Source organism: Spodoptera frugiperda, chromosome 6 (assembly GCF_023101765.2).
Source record: "Spodoptera frugiperda isolate SF20-4 chromosome 6, AGI-APGP_CSIRO_Sfru_2.0, whole genome shotgun sequence".
Classification (NCBI taxonomy): Eukaryota; Metazoa; Arthropoda; class Insecta; order Lepidoptera; family Noctuidae; genus Spodoptera; species Spodoptera frugiperda.
Genome location: NC_064217.1, coordinates 496,668 through 522,655, shown reverse-complemented (window position 1 = coordinate 522,655; position 25,988 = coordinate 496,668). Strand labels below are relative to the sequence as shown.

The 25,988-nt window shown below is 36.6% G+C and overlaps 2 protein-coding genes and 1 long non-coding RNA gene across 10 annotated transcripts in view; 1 reads left to right on the top strand and 2 right to left on the bottom strand.

The window, feature by feature from the left end:
- Positions 1 to 11,249, top strand: part of LOC118267767 (visual system homeobox 2) — a 74,802-nt gene extending 63,553 nt beyond the window's left edge. For 3 of the 7 annotated variants that reach the window (XM_035581947.2, XM_035581943.2, XM_035581944.2), the window contains 3 exons: positions 7,805 to 7,947; positions 8,470 to 8,652; positions 8,984 to 11,249. In XM_035581947.2, the coding sequence (XP_035437840.1) occupies positions 7,805 to 7,947; positions 8,470 to 8,652; positions 8,984 to 9,112 (455 nt within the window). In that variant the 3' untranslated portion in view covers positions 9,113 to 11,249. The remainder of the gene's footprint in view (positions 1 to 7,804; positions 7,948 to 8,469; positions 8,653 to 8,983) is intronic. The other 4 variants (XM_035581945.2, XM_050694385.1, XM_035581946.2 and 1 more) reach the window with 3 other exon arrangements.
- The window catches only part of LOC126910770 (uncharacterized), a 112,434-nt gene that overhangs the window by 82,109 nt on the left and 4,337 nt on the right, over positions 1 to 25,988 (bottom strand). The gene's annotated exons all lie outside the window — the stretch shown is intronic.
- On the bottom strand, positions 11,701 to 25,577 carry LOC118267435 (uncharacterized). 2 transcript variants are annotated; one of them, XM_035581432.2, is made up of 5 exons: positions 25,388 to 25,577; positions 19,339 to 19,453; positions 17,811 to 17,996; positions 16,268 to 16,421; positions 11,701 to 15,084 (listed from the first exon to the last, which is right to left on the bottom strand). In XM_035581432.2, exons 2-5 carry the CDS (start codon positions 19,417 to 19,419, stop codon positions 14,990 to 14,992), a joined length of 516 nt encoding a protein of 171 aa, XP_035437325.2. In that variant the 5' UTR covers positions 19,420 to 19,453; positions 25,388 to 25,577; the 3' UTR covers positions 11,701 to 14,989. The 2 variants fall into 2 exon arrangements, with proteins under 2 accessions (XP_035437325.2, XP_035437324.2); XM_035581431.2 differs by lacking the exon at positions 25,388 to 25,577 and adding an exon at positions 21,432 to 21,477.

The window sequence follows — 25,988 nt, the reverse complement described above, 5'->3', positions numbered from 1 at the left end:
CTAAATCCGTCAAGTTGATGTGCATGTTTCGTTCTCACTCTCGCCCATAGTCCTAAAACTGGTATACATATGTTGCGCTCGCGCAGGTAACTAGCTTATCTTACTACATCGCAGTCCTTCGTCATCATCATCGCAGTCCTTCGCCAAAAGTTAAGAGAAAAATATGTTGTTTTAATTATTTTTGATTCCCCTTTTCCTCTTCAATTATTGCCCAAAAACATTTATAAATATTTTTTAAATGTCCAATTTCTCCTTATTGCCACGACCCACAGATATGGGAACTATACCATTGTGAACTAGATTTAATTGCCTATCCACCGTACCTAATTTTATTTTTGTTCGCCGTAGGTAAGTGTCCCATACAAAAATGCCCGATGTTCTTTTCAATAATGGTCTGTAATTGTACCTGGTGTATCGCAATAGGTCCTGTATCATAACATCACTGGCGAAGTATTGACATCTAAATGGGAACTATGTATTAGTTTTCTAGTCCTCCGAAGATATTTTCCGATTAATTTAATTTCGTAATAACTTAATTTTGTTGTTCTTTAAAGCGGCCCGTCTGTATTTTGTCTGTTTCAACTATTAGTAAACCTATAAGTAGATTATTATACTCGTAGCAACTGAAATACTTAAATCTGTTAAGATAAGGGTTTCTGAAAGCCAGTGACGTTTGAGGAACGACTCCGCGGCGCAGTTTATAGCTTTCCAGGTTTAGATAGAGTACAACATTACTTTTATAAATTCTATGTATGTAAAAAGGCACAATATTAATATCATATCATAAAACTCCACGCGTCCCTTGATAATTATAATATTGTGCGTTTTTACATTAGTTGTAATAGTGTAGTTGTAGATATGAAATAAAATTCTGCGGTAAATTGGAGGAGCCGGCGTAAAGGTAAGTTTATAGTTCTATTTATAATAGTTTGGGCAAATCCCTTACGACAAGACAAATGACTAAAACTAAAAACAAATAAAATGAAGTTACTCGCTTGAGACGTCGGCTCAGTTAGGTTGAGCTGAACATATGAGGGGCTGAACACACCTCACGTACCGAGGAGGTTCAGTGCTAGACAATGTCTTACCGTGATGATTTTGTTCAAGAGTCGAGAGCAGTAGCCGATAGGGGGCGGCCGTAGCGGCGAGCCTCCCCCCCTCCCCCCCGACCACCGAGCTCTGGTGAGTCACACATACTATCATACAAACATATACTCTGCGGAGCCACGCAGTAATTAGCCTCGCGTCTTGAACAAAATTGTCACGGCACTAATTAGGTCGCCCCGGTCGTTGACCCCGACTTGTTTACTTTAGGGATGCTCTGTTGTGCTCTTATTCTGATTTGAAGGTTGCGTTATAGGGACAACGTGTGAGCCCAGTAGTAGATGAATATATTTTTAAACATTACGTATAAGTTACTCACAAGTCATTGGTATTTTAGTAATTAATGATTGCGCAGTTTAAATAATGAAAAGTATTTGAGCAAGATTGTTTTAACATTCATTCAAACAGTTTAAAATGTATTAACGTCTTGTATTTTGAAATAAGCACCTAAGTAATCACATCAACTAATCGTCTTCGCAAACAGTAAAACTGGTTGAAGAAGTTAATGTGATATCAGGATCTACTCTCAACCATTAGTGAATGAGTGCGTGATACTCTGACTACCTTAACATCCATCCTCGCTCCACGTGTAACCACGACAGACTTCAATTTAGGTCACAACAACGCTGCAGTTTTATTCCCAAACTAATCTAAACTGTCAAAGGTAAAGCCAGAACAAAATGTGTTCAGGAGCCGAGCGACGCGGGCGACGCGGGCGACGCGACAACTCCGCCAAAACAAAGCGACGTATAATTTTTAATCCCAACAACAAGAGATGTTCATTTTTCACTGCGGAAAGGCTTCTGGGAAAAACAAAAATAACTTTACTCTCCCAACGGGCAATTTTCAACTATATTCTCTTGTAATAAGAGCGAAGAAGGCGATATAAACAAAATTGTTTTCAGTATGAAAACAAGAATCCGTTGACAGCTTATGAGGAGGTTTTATTTGTTTCAGTGGCGACTGTAGAGGACGTTTGTAGAACTGTTTGTTTGTTATTTGGGAAGTATCTCTCAATTAAGTGTGTGTTATGAATTTATTACATTGTTTGTTTTGTGTACAACTGAGTCAGCAATGTTCTTCATCACCAAAATATGTTTAATGTTGAGAATTGCAACCAAATTACAAGAATGCAGTTTATCTAAGGAATATTTATATAAATAGCTTATTATTGTGTATACTATAACTATATATTCAGATATTACAACTCGTATAATTCAGAGTGCTCATTACAAATGATTTTATAACATTTACTACAAACAACAATGACAGAAATGTTTCGTAGACATTTCGTAGCCGTCGTAGCAAAGTGCTACGAAACGACTACGGCTTATTATAAAGTAGAAATCCTAGCATAGTGAGTGACATAGGATCCGTGAGGTATAGTAGCCGGCAGCTTACTTACAAAACGCGTGACTGTACACCATAAACACCATAATTTGAATAATAAAGACGCCACACAAAAACTGAAACGAGATCTACAGATATGAATTAATAAAGCCTAAGTTCTCCCCTAAAGCCTGCGTCGGCGAGTGGGGGGCACTCCCGCCGGGCGCACCGAGGGTAGGGGTGGGCGGTCCGCGGGGGAGGGGGGGGGGCGGCAAGATGGCGGCCGTATTGTCTAAGCCTTGATTAACGTTGATTTAAGGGTTGCCAGCGGGCTTACATATTAATTATGTACTTAACTGTAGTCGGGCGGTGTTTTTCTACCTGACTGTATTTACGTGGTCGGGCTAGGTATTTGTAATGAGGGCGTTTTGTGGCCACTGCCTGCTCGCCTCGAGTATTGTTGTGATTAATGACCTCCCGGTACCAAGAGAACTCCGCGCGCTGCCGCCGCCGTGCTGCGAGTAACTGCAGTATAGCAAGCTTTCTAAATGTATTATTTTCTGTTAAAACTAAATTATCATTATCATCAAATATTTAATATTAAAAATGTTTGAAACATTATGCAGCTAGTTACTAATAAAGCTTAAAACATATTGGTAATTCTAAATCAAATTGCAAAGTTATTTTAACTTAATTCTTAATTAACGCAGCTTTATTAATTATTACTGAAATATAATTAATTAAAACTAATAATAGAATAGGAGCAATAACCGAATAAAGCAAGGAGATCTGTATATAATATATTCAAAACATTTATTAATTCAGAGCCTCACATCGCTTCAAATGAAAATCAAATAATTACATAATCAACTATAATGAATTAAACGACAAACAGCGACATATAAGTTTGATTGCATGCGAATGAGTATCAGAGAGTAATGGGAGTATGGAAGAATGGCGGCAGTAGTGGAGCAGTCGACAAATGGATAGTAATGCGCGAGAGTGCGTTACTGAATTATCTCCCTATTACCCACTCGCTTTGTGGCGGCCGCTTTCATCTCGCCTGATGACGACACTAAACCATTATCTAAAGTGAAAAGTATGACTGCGGACGACACAAAAGGACACCGCGCCATTCAATTTTATACTTTATACCGCGCAAACACTACACTGTTTCACACAAGTGCATGGAAAATGAATCTGACTGCACTTGCAAGTGACTCCCAAGTGGCTCGTCTTTGATTTGGATGCTCTTCAGACGTCAATGATAAGTCATCTCCTGTTCCGCGTGATGCATAGTTCGCACTCGGAAGTAGCCGCCGAGTTTCATTGAGCTCTTCACTAGATCTAAGCTAAAATATTACGAGGGCACTTTGTTTCTTTATCATAAAGGCAGGAAAAGTGCATTTGTTAGAAAGTAATTTGTTAAATACTACAATAACCCTTTTTCAAGTAATTTATAAAAACGTGTGTCAAAGAAAGGGAGCTTAGGTGATTCATGTGCCCAGATAGGATTTTGTTTTCTGTAGTTTCAACTTGGAAGTATATCTGTCTGATAGTAAAACTATACGTACGGTATTTAGTTATAGTCGATAATAACAATATTATTCTGTTAATTAAGGTAGGTTACCTGTAGTCTTTAATATGAAAATGAGTTTCTAAAACGTGTGCGAGTTAAACTGAAATTGGCATCGGTTGGCGTCTAAAATAGTCGCCAACCGTTTGTATATTAACTCCATAGGTGATGTACAGATATTTATCAAATTGTAGTTTGTTTTTTTAATTCTATGTAAATAAACAATACGTTTAGGAACCAGTTTATGAAAGAAAATCAATTTAAAATAGAAGCTACTTGGCAAGCTGCTAAATATACAACGTCTAACGTTATTTCAATGTTTTAATGTTAAATTTCACTAGTAAAAATTATAAATTCTCCATGTGATTACTTAACCCAATATTTAACAACTGTTTTTCAGAACAAAATCGTTACTAAGGAATAGTTTAAGTAAAATTTTCATTGAGTACGCCAGTTTAACCATATTTTGATCTTCTGTTAGTTTTCTATTTACACACAAAATCAAAAGTAAAGTAAAGTAAAAAAGTAAATTTATGCATGTTTATCTAAGTAAATAAATAGTGCATAATAAATAAAAGATTAACTTCTATTTACTTAAAATAAACCTTTAAAAAATGTCGTTGCGAAAGTCTTTATTTTGTTATTACAATGTTCAATATCTTACTCAGTTGTATATATATAACAGAAAAAGGGATCGGTCGAATCGGCTCAATTTTTGTTTAACAATTTCTTATTTATGTATAGTTTTATTCTTATTTAGGTAGTTAAATATTCTCTGACTCTTTCTCATAACGAATAAAACTAACAAATCGTAATATGTAACGTTCCCCATGTGAAATATTCATCTACATCCAGAAGACCATAATTCATTATTAAGGCAAACGTAACACCACTTCCTAACATTCTTAACGAGTAACTTGAAACCAGTGACACGCGACTTTGTACCTATCCACGTATTCTTAATGAATCTCCGAGTCCTATGTACTGTAGTGTGGGAGTTCTAAATCAAGTGGATTTACAGCGCGGCGGTGGTGGTGGTGGGGGGCTGCTAATGGACAAAGTTGTGCTAATGGCACACAAATCACACAGTATTGGAGGACCGCTGCGCTGTATCGGAGTTAATGTTCAGCTAACTTTGTTACCCCGTTGATTGATTAGGGTACGATAACATGTGCTGTATGGAGAGGTTGTTTGGTTTTTTGTATGTCAGTGGATATAAGCATTGATAACGTACTTACTTGCGGAATTTCGTAGGTCGGATAAGTTACAATTTCGCACATGTTTGAAATTTAAAGTCTAGCTTATTACATAAATAAGTTATGACTCGTGCATAAGTGTGGAATGTACATAAAATTTTCCACTTATACTTTTTTAGCGAATTCCATCTATATGTTGAATTATTTCGTTTAAATTGAGTCATGTAATACATAGAACGATGTAAATAAAGTGAGAGGTTCGGCAGACACGCTCATCTCAAACATTTCCTGGAACTTATAAATACAGATGGCGAAAAACGGAGAATAATGCGTTAATGGCTTATTTCCCGAGGATATAGCGATAAGACGAACACAAACGAAGGAAATTGTGTTTCCTTACTCCGTGACACAGGCGGCTCCGTGTCACGCTGAACATATAATCAATATCATTATGTATATTACCCCGACGGTAGAGGAAATTACATGTTCAGGATTAACCTCCTTATTGTAAGTTAGGTTATACTTTTTCTTTTTTTATGGAACAAGCCGGTAAACGAGCTGACGGATCACCTAATGGTAAGCAATCGTCGCTGCCCTTGGACACTTGAAACACCAGAGGCGTTACAAGTGCTTTGCCGGCCTTTTGGGGGTTAGGAATTTAAAGGTTGTTGGGGAATCGGGGATTGGAATTATTGGAAAGGGGTCCGCAAATGGTCCGGTAACCTAACTTACACAAGAAAACACAACGCAAGCGATGTTTCACGTCGGTTTTGTGTGAGGCCGTGGTATCACTCCCGAAGATTCTTTTTCATACATAGATTATGAGTATTTTTCTATTTATATCGATAAATAAGAACAATAATAATAATTCAATGCATGTTTGTAGACGAGCGACTCAGTTTAACAGCCAAACTTCGCAATTTTTCATATTAATAACTACTACAAAGTTCCCTCCATAAAACGACTGACAAATAAAGTATTCCGGGCTCATAACTCACAGTTTAATATGAACCACACAGAAGTATTTGAAACAACAGTCGGCGGTACGTGTCGGCGTCTGCGCGCAGTAGATCAGCGGTCCTGCCGCTGCCGGCGATAAATACCGGCGACATGATTAGATATGCGACGTGCACTGCCATCACTCTCGTAAAAATACTAACCGCACTGATATTAAACCAGGGCTAGCAGGGTTGTAGGGTTGTACAGTGATATGTACGAGCTGCTTTCAATTTATTATTATCTTCTTTGTGATGGAAAACTCTACAGTGCGATCGTTGTGTGATCTACAAATTGTTGTTCCAGGTCTGGGTGTCATGTGTACATACACAATACATGATTCTTGAAGTTTGAACTTGTATATTTATAAACGCACCTGCAATATAGGAGAAAATTCTAGAGTTGGGCATTTAAAAAAAGTGCGATAGTTCGAATTGTCATTCTCTCCGTAATCTTTAGGACAAGATTTTAAAATTTCAGAAAATTCAAAGTTTTAAAATATTATAAAACATTTCTTGTGTTTTATTTAGAACAAATATTGGTAAGATTGGATTAAATCAGAGAGATTAACATGAAATGATATTGCTATTATACGAATACCCGACTTACGACACACTCCACATTTAGGTCTCCTAAAACTAATCATGGACTACTTCAATATCTAAACATAAAGCTCATTAAGATTTAAGTACTATTCTAAACATGCATACCAAAGATTAGAAAACACGCTTAAAGTAAAGACAAATCCCACGAGTACTACCAGGCAAGTGATTCTCTGAATATTTCCCAAACCAGACGTACTTATGCAGCGCGTCACGGCCGCGACATTCATAACCTCAGCCACATTAGCAATGCGTGATGTCGCGCGGTCGCCATCCGTCGCGCGGTAGCCGCATATCATTCATTTACATTTTACGTCGCTTGTCGCTTGTCGCCCGACAGACATGCGACATGGACGCAGCACACACCCTCAGGGTTCACTCACCACATTGTTGCGAGACGCGGCCGCGAGGGGGCGCACTCGTAAAACATAAATTACGTTATGTAGATACCACAGACGCGGTTGTAACTCGACTTACTGAGGTAGAGCTTTGAGCTCTCTAGTTGAACTTGAATATAGTAAGATTATACATTTTATTGTAGAAGTTAAAGCCCCACAATATAGAGACCTATCAGACTATCAGAGACTAGGACGCAAAATGAACTAATTTGAATACATTGAGCGAACGAGCTAATTAAATGTATAGTAACGCAAAGTCAACGATCGTTAAGATTTAAAATTAAGTTCCATGTCCTAGCGATCGTTGACTCTATTGAACAGTGATGTATAAAACTAATAGATAAACCCTAATAGGGACTAACTTTATAATTTACTAGTAATATGCGAGATTAAAATGTTTATGCAGCTAGCTTACTTGAATGCTAGAGCTTTTTTGAGTAATGTCCGACTAGTATCAGGCCCTATTGACGTACGTCATAAATAATGAACGAATTCTATAGTAATACAGTTCCCACTTACAAAAAAATATACCTATATTTTACTACTTTCTGTTAGTTTATGTCACATATCCCCATGATTATAAGGTTGACTTTGTATCGGCAGGCATGCACCGCAAGTCCATCGAGGCGGCGCGCCACCTCAAGGAGTCGGGGTCAGAGCGCGAGGGCTCCGAGGCAGAGCCCGAGCGGCCCACCTCCGCCTCCTCGCACCACCACGACAACCACGACGCACAGGTGAGGATTGAGGTAATGTCTACAGATTTTTCATGAAGTAAAAGTTACAATTGCTACGGGTAGAATCCGCTGTGATACTAGTATTTCTTGCGTGAAAGTTATCACATCAAGAGTTCAACAGAACTTGCTACGAGACTTCCGCATGCTGCATTGGCTACTAAACTAAAATTACATTTTGTAATGATTAACAGTTAAGGGTCGCACAAAAATAGGTATAACTGTGTTTTTATTAGTTATTGTGTCAAAGCATTAACTGCCGAAAGGAAGTTGTTGAAGGCAAAACTTCCACTAAGCGTCGGTCACCAGTGACAGGCGTGGTGGTTAAATGAAGTTCTATTTATATTTTCGCTTAAATGTTTTCTTATAGATTGGATGTTATTAACTTTAGAGGAGCAGAAACTTCAACCAGACATGTAAAGTACCTATAACCCACGAAATGCTAATTGGAACCACTGGTGATGTTAAATAATTATGTCAAGATACAAATGAGTGCAAATTTCGATAATAATCAGAATATTTAATGAACGTTTCCAGGCACAGAGTTCCCCGGCGAGTTCCACAACGGCGTCATCGTCAGCGAAGGGTCGCGCGTCTCCGGAGCCCGGGCGGGAGATGTACGAGGACGCGGAGGCGTTCCGCAACAACAGCATCGCCTGCCTGCGCGCCAAGGCACAGGAGCACCAGGCCCGGATACTCAACCACAACATGCTACTGCAGGTACACACCACACACACTAGTGTCTACTAGTTATAGCTTAGGGCGGTAAACGAACAAACGCATTAGCTGATAGTAAGCAATTCAGCTGATCATGAAACACCAAAGGAGTTATAAATGCGTTCCTGGGCTTTTAGGGATTGGAGATTTTGAGATTGGGGATACGAGTGATGTTTGGGCCATCGGTATTCTTACTCAGACAGCGAAAGACAACGCAAACGTTGTATCATGGCAGTTTCCTTTAAGTCCGTGGTATTACTTCAGTTGAACCGGCCCACTAGTGCCGAAGCATGGTACTCCCGCATGAAATAGTTATTTTAACCGATGTTGACAGTTTATGTTTTCGCACCAGGTGCGAGGCGTGGCCCGCGCCGGCAGCGCGGAGGAGGAGGGCCCGGCCGACATCGACGTGGGCACGGAGGCGCCGCCGCCCGCGCACCACCACCTCGCGCACCTCTACTGACCGCGCGACCCCTCCGCGCGCAGGGAACACTCGCCAACCAACTAACGAGCACCTACAACTAACGCTGTACCTTCTGAAGTTAAACCTAACTTGAAACAAGCAAGAATTCTTGCATCGTCATCAAACAAAGAAGTCCTTTTTGGAAGTCCTTTGGCTTAGAAAGAAATCACTGAATATTTTGAGTTGTGTTGTATTCACCTGGGTCTTAAACAGAACATCACCTTCTACAAAAAGGAGGCTTGTCGTGTTCTTGTTACCTGGTGTGCAGAGTGTACCTCCTGCAGTGCAGGGTTGGCCAGTGCGCTGTGACACCGCGCGTGTCCTGTAAGTATGTACATTAGTAGCCCCGTCTCGTGCAATACCTTAGTTAAGTATTTATCTGTGTAGCCCGACTTGCAATGTATAAAGTTCCCCCGCTTAGATTTAATGTGTGACGCGAGTTGCCGAACTGACTAATGGCTGATAAATAATAGTATGACTACAACATAAACCCATGTTTATGTGAAATTATTAATGTTTAAGCCGGATCGTCTTATCGTCGTACATACATTAACACGTATGAATAGTTGCAAAGCTGTAGAATTCGGCTTAAACTAAACTGAAGAGAACCATTTCATAACCTATTGTTGTACTTACCAATTAAAGAAGTACTTAACTAATTATAAGAGCCAGTCCGACGACTCGTGCCACCTCGTATAATGTTGTATAATGACTCCTTAATATTACTTAGACATATTTGTGGCCAGTGTAGTGTAACTTTATCGGAGGCATTCGAGGCAAGGAAAAGACTATGTAAATCGAACTAGCTGTATAAATGTACTAATATCGTGTTGTAAGTTGAAACCGGCGTTACTTTCATCGGCTATGATATCTGTTAGTGCGAGTAGAGAAATAATCTTTTTAATTTATTTATTTGTGAACAGAGCTGTGTGTCTTGTTCACTATGATAGAAACCGCGGCTTCTTGAAACCAGATCTTTGTAAATAACAATATTGTTGGATTGTGCCTCGCTTTTCCTGAGTTCTAAATTAAATTATTTTAATATCATTACCGTATTCTCATCCCATGAAGATGTGCGCAACACACAGCTCTGTAGATACCTTCCTTTGTAATTATAAATTGACTACTTACAACGAAGTGAGCCCCTGCGTCACTATTGTCATAGGTTTACATGACACGAGTGTTATCTTACTGTTCGTCAAAATAATTGGCTTTAATACTGAGAAACGTAGCCTACTACACTAAGTGTACCTTTACGCACTCAAATAGGTACTTAACTACCTAGGTATTTAGGTAGAATTTGTTAAAAAGCAAATACTACCTGCCCTATGTATTGTATGTGCCTGCTGAGTATCTAAGTATGCTTGTATGTGGCTCGTTAATAAATCGAATGAACATCGAAGACATTCCAATGAAGACTATATTTTCTTAATGCTATAAATATGTATTTTTCTTTAAAAGCGTGTTCTAATCAATTATTGTATTTATCAAGTTTATTAGCAATTTAAAAGTGACTTTCTGTTGTATAAAATACTTCAATTAGCTACGAACACTACGAATAAACCATTATGTATTCAGCGCCTGTACAAAAATACAGAGCAAACGATATTGAGGAACACGCGTGCTATTACTATTCAACCAGGCTATCGACTTATAAATTACAATAAATTGTTAATTGTAGATATTTTTGTGGAAATTCTCATTTTTAAATAACATTAAAATGTTGCTTCTGATTAAAGAAAAATGCTATCGAAGGACCAATTTGACATGCAATTTTAGACCAAGTCTCGTATAAACTGGCGGCTTTATGCCATAAAGTTCATTATTGCTTATTTCACTTGCATAATAATGTATTTATCAAAAAAGCATTATATTACATAGTTGTATGTTAAATTGGTCTGTATAGGCAGTGCGAGCGTCATATTGACGTGGCGTAACGACTTGTATAGTTCGAGAGAAAGCTCGGAAGGCCTCACATCTATGAAACATAAGTTAATGAATAAAGTAGCAACTATCGTTGGTACCGTACTACGCATAGAGTTGTAATATATTTATTGAAATTAAACAAATCTAAAGTAATGTGAAACGTCATCGTAATTACAAGTTATTCCGATGAATAAACAACATGTATAAATTATTCGTTGCAGTTTTATTTTTACCTACAACCATAACATATCAGACCTTTTAATGTCCAGGGATAGTCGGTGTTTAGCACATATAAACAATGGAACACCAGTAATATAATAGAACCCACTTTCAAATAGGTCGGCTTGACCGGAGTGGTACCACGACTATACAGTGAGTTAGATTACCGAAGGCCCTATTAATCCCCTCTCCAATCTATTTAATCCCCAAATCCCGCTCCCTAAAAGACCGCCAACGCACTTTTAATGACTCTGGTGTTTCAGGTGTATGCGACGGCGATTGCTTACCATCGTAGCCATATTGCCATACACTGGACGCAATTCCAGACTTGTTAAGTTACATTGTTAATATTCAATCCCTATTATAGTTTTTTCCTTGAGTAAACACATCAACCCTTATTTTAAAAGTCTATCAGGTTATTAAAGTTAAAATAAAACCAAAAATTTGGCAAACAAAGCCATAAAATAGCAAATTTAATAAATACAGCTGGCGAAAAAATTATACAAAAATCCTTATCGACTACACTTATAAGTACACTTATCGGGAACGATCCCACTCTGGTTACATTATACAGCTGTTAACAACATATTCAACATTCATAGACATACTACACTTGTATTCTCTTGTTCATTATTTATTATGACAACTCTTTTTATAAGATTTTCAACTTTGTTACCATGTAAGACAGTTAAAAATTCAACAAAAATATTAGGACACTTAACGAGCTATATTCGGTATAATAAGAGCCACTTCTGACCAAGATTCGACTAATTGAACTGGCAATTACCATCTCAGTAGAGGTATTGACTACAAAATGTGTTAAAACATGTATCAACTCTAAAAAATACACTAAAATTCTGTATAAAGTCGCTAGGTCCCTGTCGATTTGAGCGACATCTATTGGCACACGTGGACAAAAAGATTGAGAACGTTTATTTATAGTTAAAAATACATAATTGTTTATTTTAACTAATGTATCAACTTTATCATAGAATTCTTTTGACATTATATTTGTAAGACACATTTTCGGACGATTTTATTTAAAACAATAGTAAATATATTTTTATTATAAATACTTTTCTATATTTCTCAATTTGAATAGGAATATTTTTTCATTCGAAGTTGTTCGTAATCGACAATATTTCATTTCAATAAGGTACTTGGTTAATTAATGTAAATATATCAAAAAGTTGAGGCAAGTCGTAAGGAGCACTTGTAGTGATGTCCTCAGCAGAGGTATTGGCGCGGAGGTATAGCCCTCACTTAGTTACACTCACACGTAGAAACGCGACATAAGTAATCATTTAGCTATTATCTAAGTTATGTTTTTCCATTATTTGAATTACACCTCAAAATGTGTTCAGAAGTGATACATAAATTTTTAGTTAAAGTAATAAGGAAGTTTCATTTAACTCCTATATTTTGGTTTTCCTCATCAACTGATTACATAAGTCACGTTCCAGTCTCCACATCAAATACATAATTATTATATCAATATACTTCTACAACATTATTCGCATTAACTCGGCATTAAGGATAAACATAATTATGGAATTCAGCTTATTGGGGGTCAAATTGGACCAATACTTATTGTAACATGTGATGTAACATTGGATCATACATACATAAAGTCATACCTTCGTCTCTGGTGATAGGGATAAACTTCGTGTAGTGTTCAGAAACATACATTAAAGCCAAATTAATCTATCAAAAACACGTACAATGTAAGCATATGTTACACTGTAGGGCCAATTTTACCCCGAACGACTATAAACAGCACTACTATCCGAGCCAGCTACTATTCAAATTATTACACTTGGAAGTAAAGAAAGGGTACCACTAGCGTATTTATTATTTTATAGAATGACTATGGCGTAAAACAAAATATTAGTTTTCTAAAGAAATACTCTCATTTGAAAGGTAATTAAATTACCTTTCTTACGACATACGTTATCAATTAATAAAATACTTGTTTCACAAAATATTTATCAAGAAATGAAAAAGTAAAAGTGGCTCTGTTTCTTTGCTCCCGATTGTAAAAGTTGCTATTTCATTTATTAAATCTAACAACATGATTGTTCAAGATTAAGTTTTTCCAAACATTTGACTAGAAATGCTTACGGATTCGTCCGCGTAATTTGGAATACAATTCATTACACAGTATCAATCAATATCATATTTAGAATTTTCTAAGATTCATTTCCAATTGTATAAACCATAATATTTAAAACATTGTATTATTAAATAAACTCTAGTTATAATAGCCCGCCAGGCGCTACAGTAGAATAACTAAGCATTAAAACACATTTATAAAATGTTGCACTTATATCTAAGCCCTGTTGCACGCAGTAAATGCAATCGTCTTAGTAGAAAAGAAGTATTCGTTAAAATGTAAATGAACTACCTATTGTGTAAGATCCAAGGAAGAAATTCCAATAAGAATATTTGTATGTTTGTACATTAATAATAAATAAATAAGTTGGCTATAATCACACCTTTTATTCCCTGAAGGGGTAAACAGAGGTGTAAGAAATGCATGCATAATAGCGATCTATTGCTACAATTATAATATACGATTCCCGACTTCATGCCACTACTGATAATATAGTATACTAAATATTTTTGCTTCGCTTTAACAAATGCTTGCTACCAATTAGGTAGCCAGTGAGATAAGATAAATGTGTAACGAAAGCAATACAAATGGCTTCCATTCGAGCCGAGTAACCTTGTCTGGTATTTCGGAACACTGCGCGTGCAGACGCGATGACATCACTGCAGAAGCTGTGCGCGAACACATTGTAATGTCTACTAAATATGTACTGAAAGAACATTACGTCTAATTATAATACAAAGCTTTATCATAATCATAAAGTAACATCTTCTATGTCCTAGGCCATTATGAGCCCCGATCGTGACTTGAAATTGGTCGGGCACCCTCGAATACTTACTTGAATAGGCCTTATATCATAACATTAATTAAGTATGTCTCACGATAGTTTTTAAATAAGATTTCGAGTATATTATGTGTATACCGTGCAACAGGGTACTTCAACACTAGACATCAACTACTACAATAAACAGACAAATATATCCATCTACTGTCACTATATTATATTTGTACGTAACAAAACATTTCCTCATGTACCACGATTCTATTCAAATTAATATTTAGTACCATTTGTTTTTATTATGTATAAGAAAATTGTTTCAAATGCTCTTTTTATTCGTTTATCATTGGTTCTTAAAACTCGTACTTTTTTAAGTAGCCTTAAGCTATAAAATAAAGCTACATAAATATTTACTTGGTATTTCATTTCCAAGTAAAATTAATTCAACGACCAACACAACATGCAACATTCATTGTCTGTATGCATGCATTGTTATCTCAAAACACAGATATCAAATGTGTGTATAATAAAAATCCTTACGATTTCGAGATTTGGATCTTTTTCTCTTTCATATTTTAAGGCTTAGGTAGCTAATAAGCATTTATTATTTTAGGCACCATAACTTTAAGAATTCATTCTAACAGTGTAGCACAAGTAGCTAACCTGTTCGTGTATTAATTTTAAATACATCCCGATCAGTGGGTTCATAATTTGTTCTCCTTTGATCAAGTCATTTCAACAAATCAATTATATCTGCTTTGTGTTGTGAGGTGATGTTCATAAACGAAATAAGTACGTATCGTGATTACCGATGTCTTCCACTCGGAGTGCTGTGTGTAGGCGGTTAGTAGACGGACTTGTGAGGGCCCTCCATGTCCTCCGCACTCTTCAACATCAGGTAGTAGCTGTTCACGCACAGGATGCAGTAGGCCATCACGCCTGGAATTCAAATATTATGTTTGTTAATACATATTCTGATATTTTGTAAAAGTATACCTACTGGGGTCGGACAGTACATTAAGTAAACGGTAGCTATAACAAGTAACAAGTGACGAACAAGTTGTAAGTCACCAGACAGACAGTTTACATAATGAGTTAAGTTATACATACATAGTTACACGATACATGTATGTATGCAATGAATGAAATTGCTCAATTATATGTTGGTTTGTCTGTGTGACTCTTAATGCAAGGATAGGTAAATGTTTTTTTAAAGATTTAGCTGTGGTAAGAACAGTTTTATTTGCAAACAAGCCAAACCATTAGCTTAACCAATGGGATTATGATAATATGTAGGTACCTATTGAGATATGATAACACGAGTTAATGTGTAAAATCCCAGGTCACAATAATTCAAGTACCTATTAATGATAGGACTGCTTTGAAACCCTTGCAGAAATTATGTAACAGATATACATGCATTATGTACCTATTAGTTAAGTTACAAAATATAATACACAAGCAGTTGACAGAAATTTCCATAGTTCAGCATTTCGCGCATCGTTTCACATTTCAGCGCTGTAGGAGTGTAACAAAGAACTGTAGTACTGAGAGAGGACACTGACTAAGTACCTACACAGCGAGGTAACTGGCATCTGTGCAAACACCTTGTATCTTTGTTTGTTCACTTACAATGATAAAAACGTCTAATTTTTTAGTGGACGTCCAACAAATACCTAAGTGGCCTTGCTAAGTGGTTTTGTTGCTGGTATTGTTGCTAAATTGTTTTTTATCTGTTTAGGCTTTTGTCAACCTACAACAACTATTAATTGTTAAAATATTAACTGTTTTACCCGGTACATTGAGTGTGCATTATTTTTATTTCGATACTAGTATAATAATCTACTCCAATCTGTTAACTAGTTTACTGCTAAATTCAATTTCTTTAATCTTTCCGATCTCAATCCGAAATCTTTAGATTGATCTTCATTTTTGACAGAAACATTTAATAAATCTAAAACTTTCTTCCTTAAAAAATAGAAATCTGGTAGATTATTGGAGTCTTCATTGAAGTAGAAGCTGACTGTCTATTCATTTCTTTAGGGAAATATCACGAAGAATACTATACTCACTTAATGTGTTAGTTAAGCATAATATGTATGTATTAGAAGCCAGTACTCACCGAAGAAGACGAGTCCCTCGAGGAAGGAGAGGAAGATGTCGGACCCGGAGCCGGAGAGCCCGTGCATGGCCACCAGCACGACGATGCACAGCAGCGCCGCCACGCACAGCACCGACATCACCCACACCCACACGCGGATACCGCACGACTTGCGCTGGGGACAAACATTACATACTCATTACTACATATTATATTACATTTTGGCAATGCACGGTCAACGCATTGGCAACTCGTCACGTGTTTGATTCCTGCACGAGACGACTATTAAGAATTTGATGGAGAAACTTATAGTGACGATGGTAAGATATGAAGGGAACAAGGAGTTTGTGATAGTTAATATTACACCTGACAGATGAGAACCAACATAACTGTTCTGTCCCAAACGACCAGAGACTGGCTTATTATAACAGGTATGGTAAAAGTCACCTACAAAGTTGGAGAACTCATAAAAACGATGTAGCGTTGTTGTTTATAAACGTTAAGATTGTTAGTAATTTTGTTTGTAGCTTCGACCTTGTGTTCTATCGTAAAACAACAGACTCATAAACTAGTAACATCTCATATATCTTCGGATATCAAAGTATCCGGACATTTCGCACACTTTGATGGTCTACCGATAGGTGATTAAAATTAACTAGATTGCCATTCGTGTTGCCATCAATGACACAAAGTCAGTCTGTCTTCTTAAGACCGAAAATTTACTGCAAAATGCTTTAAGCTTTCGCTTTAAGATTTTATTTAATACATGAAATGCGAAAGTAACAGTTAGTTATTTGTTTATTACGAATTTTATTGTTTAGCGACAAATGAAAATCATACACTAGACTCTATAAAACATATCCTCATTATTTTTTCAACTAAACATCTAATAACATTACATAAAAACCGAAACCAACGAGTAGGTGGTACTCGTAACGACTATTAATACTCCCACAAAGTACCTATAGTAGTGTACCGAAATAAAATGATTATAAAAAAGCTCAGCGATACGAAACATTTATGATTGCCGCGTGCCGCATTTATTTTGGCAGCGGTTGCTTATGTTAAAGGGTAGAGAGGATTATTCGTAATATTTAGCAGACTAACATTAAACTACGTTATGTATTTCTTAATTTCTAATAGAATCAGGGGCTACTTTGCGGAAATGCATGCTATATTAAAAATACAATGGCTTTTTAGTTTTTAGATTAGAACCGCGGGATCCGCCGAGTCAACACCTCCTAAAGATGTTCTGTGTGTGTTCTGTGTTGCACCTGGTGCTGCATTGAGCATTTAACTGGGTATGTCTATTATTTTTATAATAAGTTTCCTACTGTAAACTGTACGCGTTTGTAGACCAAAAGCTAAATATGTCACAATGATATATAAGGATCACACACAAAATGGTTCCATAATGGTAACAAACAAAGCAGACACTGCGACAACCGAGCAGCAACTAAGGGAGCTATACTTACTACTACTAAATAGCTTCACTAGTGGACTGAGCCACGGGTTGAAATTGATTGTAAATTGAAATTGGTTGAATGATTTGGTCTTGGCTTACCTTGAAGACAGAGAAGAGCAGCGTGAGCGCGAGCAGCACATGCACGACGGTGACGACGGCGGTGGCGACGGCGATCTTGTACCACGTGGCGTACAGCGCGTCGCCCGCGTCCTCCGCCGTGCCCACGAACCCGCGCACGTTCTCCGCGAACACGGAGCACAGGATCATCAGGATCAACGACACCAGCTGGTCAACATCGGAGATAGAAGTTAGTATTTTTATAATAACTGTCGTGAGACATACTAAATTTACTAAAAATCACGGTTTACTCACGTACATTAAAGGAGAAAAGCTCTAGGAATAGACTGCACGACATCAAAGAAGGGTTCTTCTGTGACTCGAAATTAGTAGAGCTTTTCTCCATTCATGTACATGCAAATGCAATGCATACCGTGATTTTTAGTTAATATGAAGTTGGTATACTACATGGTGATATTTATTGTCGCATAATAGTTGTATAGTTAGTAGCGTACAGTATCTAACATTAGGTAGACCAAATGTTAGGGTTTCTATAATGAAGCTGTTACACTATGAATCAAGAATGACAAGTGGACATTCCATATAAAATACTCGACTGGCCAAATATAAATTAATGAACTAACAGACCTACCCAGTTAGAAAAGTCCAGGGAAAATGGGGCTACGTTTCAAAGAGACCCTCAGTGCTGCATCAATCATTATTTTCTTATAAACTCTGCTGACTGTACATTCAAAATGAAATGTTCAGTCAGGGTTATTAAGTTTATTATCTCTGCTAATCTCTGTAACGTACTACAAATTGTCTCGTTTGTACAATTTAAAGTAACAACAGCCAAACTAAGAGCTATTGTCTGTCGGGTGTTTATTACCATATTTATGAGGTGAACAAAATGTGGCTCGTTTTAAATGCGACATGTGACCGCTGTACCGTCTCGAACGTGATCACGAATACCAATCGTAATCATCCAAAATTCGCAGACCAACTGTGACAACAGTAGCTAGTACTTAGATATCTAAGTAAATAGAGGGAGATATACTACACGAATGTATAGGTGTATGATATGCATCTACATTATGCCTATACATACATTACATAGGTATGAGTACTCAAGGTAAATAGTAATTTATTCACGTGAAGTTTTTATACTAGTTTTTTATTATGACAACAAAAGCTAAAACAAAAAACTGATGAGACTATCAGCGTTCATGTTTACTAGACTAGAACGTAGACTGTGTATAGATCTAATATTATCGACTTAGAGCATTATTAATTAATTATAAATAATACTAACACAGTACTATTCCTAACAATAATTTATTGTCACAACAAAACATTAAATTAAAACAACTTCCATATAACCGGTCTCAACTAAACAGAGACCAGTTTTCAAGGCAATAAAAAGGCGAAATAAATATACTATTCGCGAATACATGTCTATATTATGTATCTAGTTACCTACACACTTTACATAGCTATCACATATATTACTGAACACTCTTACGTAAGAATGTAAACAAACAAAAGATAGTATGTAACAAAATGAGCTCACCAGGTGTATGAAGCCGACGCACTTGGCTCCGACCTCGAGTCCCATGCACCAGCAGAACGAGGTGATGTGTGGCACGCCCATCTTAGCACCGGCCTCGGCGACACGCTCGCGGCAACTGGAACCCGAGCGAGAGACAATGTCAGCTATACCGCGCGAACTGTGCCTGATACTAGCGCCGTGATCCGTGACGTCAGGCGCCGCACGCTGACGTCAAATGACGAATACTTCCTTGAACTTGATTGCACAAGGGAAAGCCCTTACGTATTCGAGTAGTAACAGCTACACGTGTTTGCAAGATATTTTCGTGCTGCACGCACCTATAACTCATTCATAGAGGTCACTACCGCCGCCGACTGCCAACATGTGAAAAAATAGATTGTTTCGTTTCCACAAAATGCGTTTGCGTTGGCACAGTGCATAAATCTCAGATCTAAATATGATAATCCTCTGTGAAGTGGCAAACTGATTAGTAGTTTTATTATACGCTCAATTTTATGGGTCCAAGTATAAATATAACTATATCAAGCCTCCCTGATACTAAGAAAGAACCTACTGACCAGACTGCAGACAGTTAGTTGATTTTTGAAGTGAATCACTACTTCAGTTGCCAATATACATAATCGCTATTGCATAATCGTATAGGTATATTTTTGCGAATTTTGTCTCGTGATAACAGGCACGTGTATTCTTATCGACTCAAATAAAACTCAAATGATAAAACCATTTACATACACAGATAGCATGTCTTGAATACATTTTGAAGAAAGTTTAACATTTTTCTATAGATTATCCAAAAAAAATCGTTACTCATAAATCTTTTGAATAGCAGAATAGGCTGTGGTCTGACGCAAATGATTATTAAATACGTTCTCAAAAACAGAAATGTTTATAATTTAAATGACCTAAAAATAAAACATAATGATTTATCAATTTATTTATAATAAAACCCGTTTAATTATACAAGTTGTTTACATGCAGGAACTGGTCTGGTCGTCACATAAAATCCCCAGTTTATCAAGAGGTATCGGCGTGAGTAACCAATGACATCTGAAATCATCTGTGACGTCGCTGATCGATACAATAACTTGAACTCGAACGCATCCAGTTAGTCTACCAAACGTGCATCGCTAATTATTTTTATCAGACATGAAAATAGTCTTGAATACACATGGATTTTCATACGTATAGAATATCGACTATAAGGTTCAAAATAGAATACTTCATATTTCCATTTGACCTTGTAGTCCTTCATCGCAGACAGCCAGACACAGGCACGCCTCGACATTCTCAGGTCAAATGAAGATCATATCTTCAATGTTTATTTCGTCCTACATACATAATTATAGCATATTAAACTGGGAACACCAATAATTAATTGTATCAGGACTATTTAGTTGTTCCATACATTACTCAACCAGGAAGTTTTCATTGATATAAATAGCATTCAGACGGAAAAAAACTATTGCAATACAAGCATATTTACTGATTAATTTGCTAGTAGGTATATCCACAACACAATACAACGGATAGATACAGTTATATAGGATCGGTTTCGTTAAACATGGATCATGAATGTTCAACACTGGTCTATGAAGGTGGAAGCAATAAAGTTCGCCATACGCTACATGGTTCGTTCGTATAAGCACTTGGTCCGCGACAAATATATTCATACCAAGTTGGTCTATCCAAATTTCAGCTTGGAGCAATGACCTCAGCTTAATTCGAGACAATAATGCTTTATGTATGCTCGTCAATAACAAACTATCGGCTAGAAAGGCATTGCATATAATATGTAGTCTGATTTTTAATAGACGAAAATAAGACTTGGCAAAACCATAAAGAAAAACGATCACGTAGGTATACACGAAAGTAGATGCAATAAAAATATGAAACTGGAAGTGCCTAAACAAGCATAGTCTAAGGAATAAAACAATAAAAGAAGAAAGTGTCAACTAAATAGGAAAATGCTTCCAAAGAAATGAAAGATCCTGGATAAGAAAAAGTAAAGTGAAATAGAAAGAAGTAGGAAGTACCTATACCGAAAATCTTTTTTAAAGAAATGTAAGATCTTAGAGAAAGGGAGAGTGACTTACTGGGTATCGTCGGACGCCATTGTCAGAGTAACACTGAGCGACAGATGCAGCAGGACGCTGGACGACTTTGAAACGAGTCCCTGCTGTTTTTGCACGTTAATACGTGTGCACTGACAATGTAATTATCATTGATGCAAGTACCCAGAGATCAAGGTATGAGCGAACCGCGATCTCTATGTGAAAAACTGCCTTTCAACATGGAAGCAGACACAAGACACTACAGAGAACAAGTTTTGGTGCCAACATTTCTAGTCGCAGTAACTATTCTGAACTCCAATTTAAAACCTTATTTAACTATATCTTCTGTACATTCAAAAGAAGGTGAAAAGAAGGCTAATTAACTATATCTTCTGTACATTCAAAAGAAGGTGAAAAGAAGGTAAAGATTCAAATTTTTATTTTTGAATAGTTAATTTTGCTCCATATTTGAAAGGTACTCCGAGTATCAGATTTTCCAAGCCTGGCCGGGCTGTCAGTCAGCATCAAATAAACACATATCTAGTGCTATGCCTTGCACCATACACCTAGATCCCGCTAGTGATGACAGTGAACTTGCCAAGGACAGCAGTAATTTTGTTGATTGTCCTTATACAGGGTGGACGTAACGTAACATTAATAGACTTTATCTGATCTACCTGTCAATGCATGACATAAACAAATTGCTAGCTTCTTGCTAGGTATTTGTTTCATCCGCTTTATTCAGACTTAATACGTGTTCGTAAGAGGTTGGCAAAAATATTATTTTCAACTGCTGCAACTTTTCGAGTGGCATTCCATTAAAAATTCACTCTTCAGTTTTATAACATGTTTTCTGTTTGTGTAGTGTAGATATTAATCCGATGAATCAGTGAAAATTTTAGATGCCAATAGTAATAGTTACATCAAGCCTCTGAACAGAGCAGTACCTACATACTATGGTACATAGAGATGGATGTTTGTCTAGTGCAAATAGTTTGTTCATCTCGTGAGTGGTGTCGCTAATGCCGTCCGTGACCTATTAAACCTCGTGTCCCGTATCATCTAACATGTTTACTTGTGCGCAAAAACAAACTGTCTCGCTTCTATCGATAAAATATTTTGGTACCTATGGTAATTGGTAAAGAATTCTTTCTTTTCGACATCAAAGTCCTTGATGGAACCATGACCCCCCATGACCGTTACTGAGGTTTACGACCTGTAGCCAAAGTAACCAACAGTTAATTGACACCGCCATAATTACATTCATGACAGCTTTGTCTGGTCGTAATTGATTGGTGGTACATTTACACAGTAAAGGTAATGTATAATTGCACTAGTATCCAACTTTAATGGAGGCAATGTTGACATACCAAGCCAATTAATTTCGGCTTTTTGGGTTAAATTGCGTTTCACTGCTATAGTTAGGTGACTGTCATCCATGTCGACTGAAATGGCTCCAAAATCAGATTAAATGGAAACAGAACATTAAAAGTAGTTACCGAACAAGGTCAGGTGACGTAATACCTTAATAAGCTCTGGCGCGGCGTTTCCATACTATTCAATATGTACTGTCTGGCGGCCACAAGGCCTGTTTATTCAGGGACAGCATCTAGCATTGTTTTGCTTAGTAACTGGGACACGCTATATACTCAGTAATGCAGATGGTCAATATTGTTGTCTGGACCAAACCGGCTCCCGCACCCAGGCAGGTACATCAATACTCCCGTAGCCTCTAGCGCCACTATTAATAACGGTCAGTCTGCGCCGGCGCAGGCCTCACTCCAAGGTCACGCGCAATTTAACAGCGAAGATGTCGCTAATTGGTAAGAATTAAGGCGAGTGGCTAGATCACATCTAAGTTATGGTTATTGCTGTGTCCTGGCTGATTTCATGGCTCATTGAATTCGGCGCCCTGTTAGATAACCAGCTCAGATACATAAATCACACAATCATTGTGTAGATAGTTAAAAAAGATAAAAGCCACCACAGACCTAGCTATAATATTTTAGCTATAGGTATCTTATTTTATTTTTAGCCATGATCCTCTACTACATGGCAAAGGTTATTTGATAACAAGTGCAATGTTTATTTAAATTAAAAATTCACCATTACATAATGTTATGAGAGTCAATAAGGTCATACTCATACGTCAGATTTATTATTCCTAATTAATTTTAAATAAAGCTGTCAAGCTGACATTTAATTATATCTATTATTTCCTGTATGCACATAACTACACTTTATGCTATATTTAGTAAATTTACTTAAAGGATTTTTGATAATAACTAATCATATAATAATATCTAATAGCCACAATTGCCACAATTATGAACCAATCTATCTTCAAAATAAGGACTGATTTTTTACAAAAACTCCATACAAATAAGTCCTTATCTGGAGATTTAGGATTAAGATTGGTTATTATATAACTAGTTAATTTCAACTGTTTAATTGACTTTGTAATTTAGATCTAAGTCACCATAGTTGACAGTATCCAGGTCTTAGATATATGAGTACCTTTCATAGAGAAAACAATACTCCAGCAGAAATAATATTGTAAATTGTTTTCCACAAGCACCACAACAACATTATTCAACAAGGAACTCAAATAGTAGACTCGGCTCATACTAACAAACAGTAATGTGAGTAAGCCTATAACATAATAATTAATTTAATATGTCTCACGAAAGTTACATTAAAATTATCATTTAAAGAAGTTTAATTTATTAATTACTAGCTTCTACCAGCTGCTGCTGAAGGCGGGACAGAGGGAAGACGGGATAAAAAGTAGCCTATGTGTTATCCCAGACTATAATCTATCACTGTTCGAAATTTTCTCTCAGTCCCTTCAGCTGTTTTGACATGATTGAGTAACAAACAAACACAAAAACTTACAAACTTTCGTATTTATAATATTACAAAGATAGTAAGATTGATTCACCAATAACTGTTTACACTGGTGTTGTGATAAAAGGTATTGTTTGTTTACACTTTTTGTGCACCTCTGCCTTTCATCATTGATTAAAAGGAGTGACATTATATAGGATATGCTGCAACCTTGAATACTCTGTCCATTCCACTAACATTAAAAGTTATAATGTCAACTTGATTACCAGCAAAGGTGATGATAACATGTGTATTCTTACATGCATGTAGCTCCGGAGATAAGAATATTTAAATATTTAATTAAGCATTGTGGTTTTTGCGATTTTTGCTTTTTATGAGTACAGATTGTAGTTATTTTCATAATCATAGTAAAAATTATCATTAGAAGTAGTTTGCAAACATTAGTATAACACACAAATCTATGTCATTGTCAAATGATGATCTTGACCTCTGAGTTTGTTTTGACCTCTGAGTTTGTTTCGGCATTTCTTCTCAGAGTAGTCAGATAGGAAATGCCGGCCTCATCTAGCTATTTGAAATATTGACGTGTAAAAGTGTTATTTTATGACCTATTTACAGAAATAAATATCATTTATCATTTATTTATGATGTGGAACAGCTTACATACCCTACCTACTAATTTATTTTTAGTGTATAATTACTAAATACCTATGACTTTAATTTTTATTGTTCTATGGTCCTGGCTCACACAACCTGTACACACACTTTCTGAGCTCTTAGCAACAAGATAACTTTAGTATGTTGAACTATGGGAGTGCCTATGGTTGGTAGGTTTGACATGTTTGCAGATAATTCTAAACATTTTAGTGAGCCTGGAAACTCGGAATATCTACCTAATTTGAATATTGATAACACAAAGATTACATTTTGAATCGAAAGTAAATTCACTCAGGAACAAAGTCTTGTGTTTAACTATTCTTAAGAATACTCCTCACGATTTATAAATAATATTTGCCAAAAATATCTTTAGAATAGGTACATTAAAAGATAAAACCGGAATGTAAACATCTGGTGGCTGAAAATCATAATCAGCAACGCCGACAGACGACAACCTTGTAGTAAAATAATAAAATATTTTAATATGTACTTACATCGATAAATACAGCAAAAGCTTTTTCTTCAGGAAACTCCGGTAAATATTGTAAGGTCACTATCTTATTTAGTAACAAATTGCAATACTAACATTAATTTATTTTTCGTTTGTAATTTATTACGATTTCACACACTCCACAACAAAACCAACCCGCCTTGACGATTTGCGCTGCTGAAATAAAAATCTCTACTCTAGGAATAAAATTTTGGGCGTGAGTGAGATGCATAGATCTATCTTTAACGTGTACGACAGAGATAACGTATTGTTGTCGTTTTGAATGGCGCCAACAAGACGACGTTTTTCTGACGTAAGCGGCGCGTTCCGTTTCACTTAAAACAACTTGACTAGGAAAAGGAACGTCTACAAGATTCAATAATTAAAACCAAACAAAATCTAATTATTTCAAATGACCGAATGAATAGTTACAACTTAATATTAATTAGTCCTACATTTTTTAGACTACGTGGATGCAGGTAGACATTTAAATAGCCATATTGGTTACAAAGATGGGTAGGCCAATAATATTTAATAGATTAATAGATCAAATTCAAACACCAAAAATATATGAACACTAAGGGCTCCCACACAAAACTACGATG